This window comes from Vombatus ursinus, unplaced genomic scaffold (assembly GCF_900497805.2).
Source record: "Vombatus ursinus unplaced genomic scaffold, bare-nosed wombat genome assembly UNPS02014822.1, whole genome shotgun sequence".
NCBI classification, from domain to species: domain Eukaryota; kingdom Metazoa; phylum Chordata; class Mammalia; order Diprotodontia; family Vombatidae; genus Vombatus; species Vombatus ursinus.
Genome location: NW_020954600.1, coordinates 14,601,594 through 14,611,953, shown reverse-complemented (window position 1 = coordinate 14,611,953; position 10,360 = coordinate 14,601,594). Strand labels below are relative to the sequence as shown.

General features: G+C 46.3%; 1 protein-coding gene across 2 annotated transcripts in view; it reads left to right on the top strand.

Moving 5' to 3' along the window:
- Positions 1-10,360, top strand: part of TCP11L1 (t-complex 11 like 1) — a 42,455-nt gene that overhangs the window by 22,049 nt on the left and 10,046 nt on the right. For both annotated transcript variants that reach the window (XM_027837758.1, XM_027837759.1), the window contains 4 exons: positions 1,505-1,625; positions 2,538-2,758; positions 6,062-6,198; positions 7,601-7,797. In XM_027837758.1, the coding sequence (XP_027693559.1) occupies positions 1,505-1,625; positions 2,538-2,758; positions 6,062-6,198; positions 7,601-7,797 (676 nt within the window). The remainder of the gene's footprint in view (positions 1-1,504; positions 1,626-2,537; positions 2,759-6,061; positions 6,199-7,600; positions 7,798-10,360) is intronic.

The following is a 10,360-nucleotide window of genomic DNA, read 5'->3' as shown; positions in this document are numbered from 1 at the left end:
TTCCATCAAGTCTACCCTTGTTGTGTTTAGTAAAGACCAACAGAGGAAGTAGCCACGTGGGTTGGTAGTTTGTGATTTCCTTTTAGTCACCTTTTTTGGAGTGCTCAGATGAAGCTGTCATTTTCTCCACTGGCTCAGTATCTTCCCTGTCATTCATAGTTTTCAAATCCTTCAGTGCTTTCAAAATTGTATTTCTCCCAGGATGGAGTTTGTTTGTATTTACTTGGTCTGATACTCCTGCTCTTGGAATCTCTTTCTTCATTGGTTTGTCATCTCTAGTAGCACATTGGGGGCTGAGGTGGTAAGTGTCTACCTAGCACAGAGCCTGGGGCCGTACTAGGCATTTAGTAAGTACTTTTGTTGATTGATTCCCACCCAGATATTATTACACTATTTCAATGATGAAAATAGTCTATCATAGAAATGCTGACAGATAGGTTCCATTTTTTTTTTTGTTTGCGTGCCCTCATTCAAGTTATGTCTATAAATGCTCTTTTGTGTGTGGCTTAGTTGGGACTCATTCCAGATTTGTGGGGCTTCATTTCTCTTACAGTGTGCTTCGATGCTTTGGGGGACAATACACCTTATAATCTTACTCCTCTATAAACTTTTAAAAATGAGTCTATATTTTAAACCAACATTGCCCTGGGCTGCTGTGTCTCTCCTTAATGAAGAGCTCAAGTATTTCCTAGCTGAGACGCTTTCTGTCCTCTTTTGGTTTTCTAGTGAGTTGTTTTTATGTAATAATTGTTTTTATGTAAGCTAAACTTTCTTAGGGGAATGATATTCATCCATATCTTTTCCTTTATCCACTTCTCATTTGGGGGCCATCAGTAACTTCTTTGAATAGGTCAGGTTGGAACAGCTATAATTATACACAGTGTTCTCCTATCTTAATTCCTTTCTACTAAAGTGTGTTGATTTTGACCTTTGCTTTAATGAGATAAGGAGTGCCTGCGGTCAGCTGATCCTGAAATGACTTACACATTGTTAACCAGCCATTTTCTATCAAAATAAAGCCAGATTGTTGTTGTTGTGCTGTTTCATGCTCACTTTCCATCTCTTCTGCAAGACAGTAGTCATGATATAGAGGGATGAAGCTTCTGGGTAGCCTACAAGTCTTCAGCCTCTTTTGTTTCTCAATCTTGAGCCATAATTTCCAGATTATTTTGCCATTCCCCCCTATGCTGGTCCTATGGCCTGAATCTTTCCCAACTTGGTAAGACAAGAATTCAGGGTCACATGTATGATAAAACATCAGAGAAGATTGTTACCAGAGGACAGAGAAAATTATCTCTGTCATTGATCTAGTTACGACTGGAATTGGCCTGTTTTATCCTGAACTTGTTCAATTTTTCCCACTTTCACATTTGATAACTAATAAATTATTTAGCTCTCAGAGTTTACTAATTACTTACATTCGGAGTTCTTGAAACCCACGTGATTTCTGTTCTTGGGTCTGTAATTTGGAGTTCAGAGTTTTGCATTTTTTATTTGCTCACAGCTTGCAGAAGAAAGTCAGGGAGATTGTCCATAAAGCCTTCTGGGATTGCTTGAGTGTCCAACTAAGTGAAGATCCACCAACTTATGACCACGCCATCAAACTTGTTGGGGAGATCAGAGAGGTAAGGAGGAAGAGAAGTTCATCCACAACTCATCAGACGTCAGATGTGATGTTTCCCTACTGGGTTAACCCTCTCTGAATCCCTGGACCAAAGGTTTTATTATGCCCATTTTACAGCTAAAAAGACAAAAGGATCATGATGAAAGTTTTCTCCATTGGATCATGCTGCTGTGGCAGTCTCAGGGCCTCCAGTGATAGAAATATTTGCTAAAGCCATAACTGTGACAGCAAACTAAGAAAAGCATAGTGTGAAAGTAACTGAAATGCAGTTATTTTATTTTATTATTTTATTGTGGTTATTTATAGTTTTGGCAATTTCCAGCGCATCCCAGCAGTACAGCACGAGTAAACACATCTTCAAATCCTGGCTTTGGGATGATTGAGAGAAGAGGTGGAAGGAGGGAACAGATATGCTCTACTTTTCATCACAATCACCAAGAAAATTTTTTATTACAGAATCGCAGTGTAAGAAGGGATCCCAGAGGTTATTTAGGTCTAAACTTCTTATCACATAGATCAAAGGAACCTAGATTTAAGAGCCAGAGATTTAATCCAATTCCTCCATTTTACAAATGTGGAAACTGAGGCCCAGAGAGGTTATGATTTGGCCACGGTTATGCCTCTAACAAGTGGTGGAGGCAAGATTGAGACTTGGCGTTCCTGCCTCCAAGTCCAGTGACCCTTCAGTGCTGGCTGGAGTCTTTAAAGTTAAACAGATGAAATCCAGTCCCTTCCGTTTCTCCCTAAAGTGGTTTGTCCATTCCTGCGTGGAATCAGAGATGAAACAGCCAAGCGTTTCCCAGTCTAGCTCTCTGTCAGTCATTATGTGGATTGTGGTGGAATTCCTCTGCAGGTCCGTAGCCAGTGCACTGTCTGAGAAATGCTGATTGAGCTTTACTCTGCTTTCTTTTAGACCCTCTTATCTTTCCTGCTGCCTGGTCACAGTAGATTGAGAAACCAGATCAGAGAAGTCCTCGATCTGGACCTGATAAAGCAGGAGGCGGAGAATGGAGCCCTGGACATTTCCAGGCTGGCTGAATTCATCATTGGGATGATGGGAACGCTCTGTGCCCCAGCTAGAGATGAGGAGATTAAGAAACTGAAGGACATTAAGGAAATAGTTCCCCTTTTCAGGTACAAAAATCGCCATAAATGGGAAGGTGTTTGTGAACTATGGATCCTGTCTTTGGAGCTGGACTTGGAGTTGAGGAAAAGGAGTCCTCTTTCCTCTTGGAGAATGAGTATGCTAGAAAATGCCCTCTGTGCCCTTTGGGGGAGCTGTCTAATCTCTTCCCCCCTCCTCAAGCAGAATGAAAGCTCCTTGAGGGCAGGAATTAGTTTTGCATTTTGTCCATGTGTTCCCAGAGCCTAGCACAGAGTCTTGCTCATAATAAGTGCTTAATAATTGCCCATTCCTGAATTGGGCTGAACTGATGAAGTCATTCTGTAAGGCTTTTTGCTCCCCTGACCACTCATTTTTGAATACTAGCCTTTGCTTACTTCCTATTTATTTCCAACCTGCTCATTGGCCATTGTAAAAAAAGAATCCTATCCCTCTATCTGTCAAGAGAGGTACCAATCCATGAGTATCAGTCCTTCCACCGTGAGATTTGGGATCTTAACCATGTGGGTAGAGATCTGAATCCACACCTTCTCATCCTATACCAGGAGACATCGGTTCTTTAGCAAAATAGTATTTTTTGTGATTTGAGTTGACAATAATAACTATAAAAGTAGCAGTAATGAGACCATATTTATGTACGCTTTAAAGTTTGTGGAGGGCGTTACATGTATTATCTCATTTGAGCCTCTCAACAACCCTGTAAAATGGGTCTTAAAAGTCCTACCACACCTATTTAACCTATGAGGATACTGAGGTCAAGTGAAGTGAGTTCCCCGGGGTCACACAGCTCATGTGATAAATTTATCAAAGTGGGATTTGGAGCATTTTCTCCCTGACTGATCACCATCCTCAATGAGCACCTTCTCGAAGGAAGCCATTTTAAAATGGTGAGGTCTCTAGGCAAGGAAGGAATTTCCCAGTGGAGATTCCTCTGGAGAAAATGCAGATCAGTGTCTGGTTCCTTGTAAGTGGGCTTTGGGAACGTTCTGGCAGGAATGTCTCAGTGATAATAAGAGTTCACATTCTAAGTGACTTTGGGGTTTCCAGAACAACCCCGTGAAATAGGTGATAGAGTTGTAGAGGTATAGTTTAAGAGCCCCATTTTCCAGTTGAAGAAAATGAGGCTTAGGGAGGTTAATTGATTTGCCTACTGGGGTCATACAACTTACAAGGATCAGGGACAGGATTTGGACCTAGGGCTCTCCTGATTGCCCAGATACGAGTTATGATGATGGTGTATTAAAACACAGGTTGCCAGGTCTGTTTACATTCTGATGAAAACCTTGAAGTGGTGACCTGCCAGTTCCAAAGATAAATGATTTCTTTGTAGAACATTAAACATTTGTGCCAGTCCCATAGGAAACCCTACCCCCCCCCCCCCCCCCAGCCAGACCTGTGAAGCCCAAGAGCCAGCTTCGGCTAGCTTCGGCAAGGGCATTGAAGGCATGCCTGGTCCAGAGGCATTTGGCTCCTTTCCATGTCCACCAGGAGAGCATTGGGCCCTGGCCTGGTTCAGGAACTCAGGACATGATTGGTCAGTGCCCCCAAAGCCTCCTCAGCCGTGCCTGGTGTAGAGAAAGAAACAAGTAGAGGGCCTGAGTGTTTGCTTTTCATCTCGGGCATTTTAGGGGGCAGGGAGAGATTATTTCTAAAACATCATATCTGTCCCTGTAACTCTTTGTAGTAAGGGAGGGAGAGTCTGTTAATGTGTCATCACATCTAGTATAATCATAATCACAGGACTTGATGGGTCTTAAGAAGACATTTATTGCACTCCCTTCCCCTGGGCAGGGCAGGGCCTAAATTGGCATACCAACACCACCTAATGTTCCCGAGTTGCTTAATTGGTACTTCAAGTCCTCTAGGATTGGAACTGGCAAGGCTTTAGAGGTCATCCAGTCCCTCTGTCCCATTTTACAGATGAGGAAGGTCTCTTGGGAACCATCCAGAGTCATCATGGCGCCCGCCATCCATCCTCAAGGCTTAGGAAATGTTCTCAGAACCAACAAAAATTAGTTGTGGTTAATTATGGTGGGAGCTTCTTCATGGGGGTGTTGCTGTATGGCCTACATCCCAGCCCGAGTTGAGGCTTGGGGCTAGCCTGTCTCTGATTTCAGCATCACCTTGAACATGCTCTGCTCCCTCTCCCTCAGCGGTAGGGCTGGAAACAGCTTTGTGCAGAGCGTCTTTCTGATGGATGTCAACGGAGCCAGTGCTCTGGTGAATACACCACGTCCTTGGGACGTGCAAGGCCCTCAGACAAGTGCAAACACAAAAGACGCCTTTTTACTTCCCCTTCATCCCTAGTTGTCCCTTTACAGTTGGTCTGAAGGACAGTTGTCCCTTTGAGCAGTTACTAGGACTAGGAAAATGTGTTTCAAAAGGGGATGGGATCATAGACTTTAATCGTGAACAAGGCTTTAGATAGGGGTTCTTTACCTAGGCTCCAGAAACCTGTTTTTTTTTTTTAAATATGTTGATAATTGTATTTCAGGATAATTGGTTTATTTTGTAGTCTTAGGTGTTTTATGTATTTAAAAGCATCATTCTGAAAATGGTTCCATGAGCCTCTCCAGACAACCCAAGGCCCATAGGTCCACTTGTGACCCAGAAAAGGTGAAGAATTCCATGCCTTAGAGACTGCCTGGGCATTTTACAGATTTGGAAACTGTGTCCCAGAGAAGGGAAGGGATTTGTCCAAGGCCATGCAGGGAGTGTAACTGTAACAGAACCTGGTCTCAAACCCAGGTCCTCAGGTTCCAAATCCTGTGCTCCTTCCCTTTTGCTGCCCGGGTCTAACCATCCCTCTCAGACCCCCAGTAGATGATGAATGAGCTGCCATTCCTGAAGACACCTTCCCCAAGGTGTTTAAAGACTGAAGGGCTTCTGTCTAACCTCCTCCGTTTGGGACATCTTCATGCTTTAAAATGAACCATCCAGGCTGTGAATGTCATGAAGAATTGAGAGCACCATGGGAAGGTTTTTATTCATTGATACAGAGCCAGAAAGCACACCCAGAAGAACAGCGTTCTAAACGGCCCTCACAATTTAAATGAAAAGCTCCCTCCAAAGAAGCTGTGTTTGGAGGAATCAGAAAGCCGGGGAGGCCCGCAGTCACTGGGCTGTCCTCGGACATTTTCTGCTCAGTCGTCCCTTTGTCGAAGGAAGTGTTTAATCTGGGGCTGGGAGGGGAGAGGTTCCCCCCAGAGACAGCTGTGAGGGTCAGACAGACACAGCGGCAGAGGCCCCCGGTCAGGCCTGTCTGCTTGTCACGTGGGCGTAGCACTAAAAAGTCTTTTCCTTCTGCCTTGCAGGGCAATGTTTTCCGTGCTAGACCTAATGAAGGTAGACATGGCTAACTTTGCTGTCAGTAGCATTAGGCCGCATCTCATGCACCAGTCAGTTGAATATGAAAGGAAGAAGTTTCAAGAATTTTTCGAGAAACAACCAAGTACGTTTCAGCTTTCCGTGGTGTTCTTGCGCCTTCTCTTGGTCGGAGTCCTCTTCCCTCCCCTCTCCCCTTGACCGTCTCTCCTTCTGGCTTGGCCCTTGGGCCCTTCCCAGGCAGGCTGCAGTCCCCTCCGTCTCCCGAGCCCCCACCTTCCTTAAAGGTTCAGCTCATGCCACGCGTAAGAGGACGCCTCCCCCGACCCCTCAGCCTCCACACCTTCAATGTTCTTTACACCTGACTCTTTCTGTACATGCTGTAGACCTGTGGAGCGTATGCACCCTGAGGGTTGGGGCTGTTTGTAGTCTTTCCATCCTTGGTTCCTAAGTGAGAGGGTCAGTGGAGCCAGGAACCTTTGAAAGAGAAGTGTGTGTGTCTCTCTCTCTTCCCCACTGCTAGACTATATGCCCCTTGAGGACAGGGGATCTTATTTTTTCTGTTTTCTGCTAGTGCCTTGCATAGGGCATTGTATGCAGCAGGCACTCAGCGCATGTTTATGAGATGAAATTGGAAAAAACTTTGGATATGCTAAAAAGTGTCAGACCTTCTCCCCCAAATGCCAGCCTAGACGTGGTAGTTGAAGACCTTTCTGCTTTTTTTTTTTCTTACTCTTAGAATAGACCATAAATGCATTTAAAAACATTTATTTGAATTGTCTTGGGCAGGGACAGTTGTAACAGCCACAGCCATCCCATCCAACAAACATTTATTAAATGCCTACTGTGTGCAAGGAAATGGGGTTAAAAGCAAAAATGAAATTCCAGCCCTCAGGGAGCATACATTCTATTTTCAGGATGTATATGCACACAGATGAATAAATAAAGACTGTTTACAAAGTCATACCATGAAGGAAAGAGCAGAATCCAGAAAGACTTCCTGTAGGAGGTAGCCCCTGAGCTGTGCTTCGAGGGAAAGTAGGGGTTTTAAGGTGGAGGAAGGAGTGCCCATGGAATAGCCATGGAATGCCCCCTGGGCAAAGGCGGGAAATGAAATGTCCCAGGACCGCACATGTGGAGCTGGAAGATGATCACCTAGTCCAGCCCCTTCATTTACAGATGATTAAACAGAGGCAGAAGAGGGGAGGAGACCTGCCCACAGTCACACAGGTACTAAGCGGCCCCCTGACTCGAAGCCCCAATCCAGCACCCTTTCTGCTACAGCTTGATGGAAACAGAGAGTGTGTAAAGGGGAAAGTAGAAAAGGTGGGTGAGAGTAGCCGTTCAGCCTAGAACAGCCAGTCAGCCTAGGGGCATGGCTGTTCCTAGTTTTGTCTGTTCGTTGTTGCTGGGAGGGCATTTGCCTTTCTTCCAAGGGAGCCTCCCCATGGTGTCCCGCCTGCCCTGAGAGGAGGGGGCTAACACAGTCCCCAGAGACGTGCCCTCTAACTCTGTCTTCTCCTTCACAGATGCCCTTGACTTTGTCACCCAGTGGCTAGAAGAAGCCTCAGAAGATCTTATTAATCAGAGGAACAAAAATTCCCTGACAGCTGGGGAGGGTGCTCTGGGCCCCGAGGAGATGGCCGCACCGTGCTTTCTGACCATTCAGAACCACGCCTACATGAAGCTTCTGAAGTGGGACCATCTGCACCGACCCTTCCCTGAAGTACGTCCCAGGGAGGGGGGCACCTTACCCCACCTGGCCTCCATTTCTGTCTGTACCATTGAGCAGCCTGCCCCCGGTTTCCAGTCACGGGCATCCCCTTGGTGAGGCTTTTGGGACAAAGGATATTATCTCAAGAAGATTCCCCTTCTTGCCCCTGTTGACTTTTTTATTAGTGAGGGATTCCCTGTTTGCCAGGCAAATACCTGTTATCTAGAAAACACATTGTTTGTTCAGAGTGAATTCAAAGCCCTCTTCTGTCCAGGGTTAGCCCCTGCTGGTCTGAATGTCCTCTAGTTCTATGTTTTTAAATGCTGTGAGGAGCTTTTTGAAAGCCCTGGGAACTTGAGTTTTCCCCGCTCTTGTCTTTAAATTCCTAAGCAAGTGAGGCCCCTGGGAGAGAGCCTGAAGGAAAGAGGGAGGCTGGCCTCCCCTGTGGAAGTCCCTGGAAGGACACAGTGGGTCCTGATTTCTAGGCTGTCACGTCTCAGGCTGAATCCCGCAGTGGCAGACGTGGGGGTCTGCTTTGGGGAAGGATGTCTGTTTCCTCTCCAAGGTAATCACAACTTATGGTGAAGACGAATACCACTTCAGGACTCAGAAAAGTCGAGGGTGTTGTCTTTCAATAAGGTTAAAATCAAGAGACAGGGAAGAACCACACACCCCCCCCAGATTTAAACATCTCATCAGACCCTTCGAGAACAGGGGCTCCTGCCTCTGTGAATGTGGGGCTTGGCTTCTTCAACATAACAGAGAAGAGTTCTGGCGCCATCTTGGAGCTGCAGGCGCTGGAGAGCCTTTGGGGGTGTTGGGGAACATCAGAGCTGGAAGGAACCTTAAGGGTTACGGTGTCACGGCTGGAAGGGGGCCTAGTCTAGCCTTCTAATTACAAAGGTTAAGAAGCATGTCTGTTTAACCTTAAGTAGCGGGGTCAGGAGCAGCATTGAGAGCTGACTTGGAGACCTGTCCAGTCTTTCCACTGTCCCGCCCAATACGAAGTCTGTGGCTTCTATCTTTGTGACTTCTCTCTGACACACCCTTTCTCTCCTCTGATCCTGCCAGCCCACCCTCATGCACCCTCACCTCCCACCTGTGCCATTGCCATAGCCTGCTGGGGTGTCTGCCTGTTTCCAGTCTCTGCCACTGCTGTCCATCCTTCATTCAGCTGTCGGAGCCATCAGCCTGAAGTGCAGGCCTGATCATACTGGTGGCTCCTGATCTCTCCAGGATCAAATAGAAAATCCCCTGGCTTTGAAAGCCTGTCACAACCTGCCCCCCGCCCCCAGTCTTCTCACCCCTCACTCTGCTACCCAGTGACGCTGACTGCCCTCTGTGCCTGGGACACTGCTTCATCACCACCACCTCCTGGCCTCCTCCTCATGGAAAATCCCACCTTCTCCAGGAAGCCTTTCCCCGTCCTCCTACTCCGGAGTGCCTTCCCGCTGAGCCCATCTCCAGTGTATCCCATCTATACCTTGTTCATGCAGAGTATACTATCTCCCTGTTAGACTGGGAGCTTCCTGAGACCACGGACTGGTCTCTTTTGCCTTCCTTTGTCTCCCTGGTGCTTAGTATAGAGCCTGGTACACAGTAGGCACTTAATGCTTGCTGACCTGAACCCTTACTATCTTGGTTCTGACCAATCCTTCAGAGCCTAGAGCTCTCAGTATAAAGTATCATGAGGAGACCTACTGACTTCTTCAGAAGGACCTTGAGTGTTATCTTATTTTAGTCCTTTTCTTTTCCTTTGGGACTTCTTTTATTCATTAAAAAATAAAATAATAACTAGCATTTATATAGCGATTTAAGGTTTGCAGATCACTGTACAAATGTCATATGATCGTCACAATAGTCTTGTTAGGTAGGTGCTGTTATTATCCTCATTTTATAGGATGATATCAGTTTCTTCAGGCAGAGGGAGGTTAACTTGTCCAGACTTACATAGGCAGGATTGGAACTCAGGTCCTTCTGACTCACACTGTGCCACCAGATTTATTGACTTCCCTCTACTATGTTCAAGGCACTTCAGTGGTTACAGGATGGCAAAATTGATTTGTTTTTCTCCTGCTTTAAAGTCTGCCAACCACTTCTTCATAGTGCTCATGGGAGGCTGGTATCATTGTTTCAGATGAGGAAACCAAGGCTGGGCACTGTTGGTGATTTGCCCAGAATCACACAGCAAGTAAATGTTGGTTGAGGGCTTTGGACTCAAGTGCTGTCTGTCCTCTCCTGCTGCCTCCTTCCTCCCCCCATCTAGGAGCTTCTAACCCCCATCTCCCATGCCCCCCTTTTATTTCTAAGCATAAAGATCTTCTAGAGCAATTAGAATACAAGAGTCATGTGGCAAGAAGTGCCCAAGTCAACCCATCCACGGTGATGACCATTACCTAGGGCCCTGCCTGGATAGCACTGTGACTTCTGCGCCCTCTGCTGGCCAGCCCCCGGTCAGATATTGATTACTGCTCTGTTAGGTTGTAGACTGTCCTGATGGGCCAGCCCCAAGTTGGGTGTTGATGGCTGCTATGTTCTGTTATAGCTGTCCTGATGGACCAGCCCCAGATCGGGG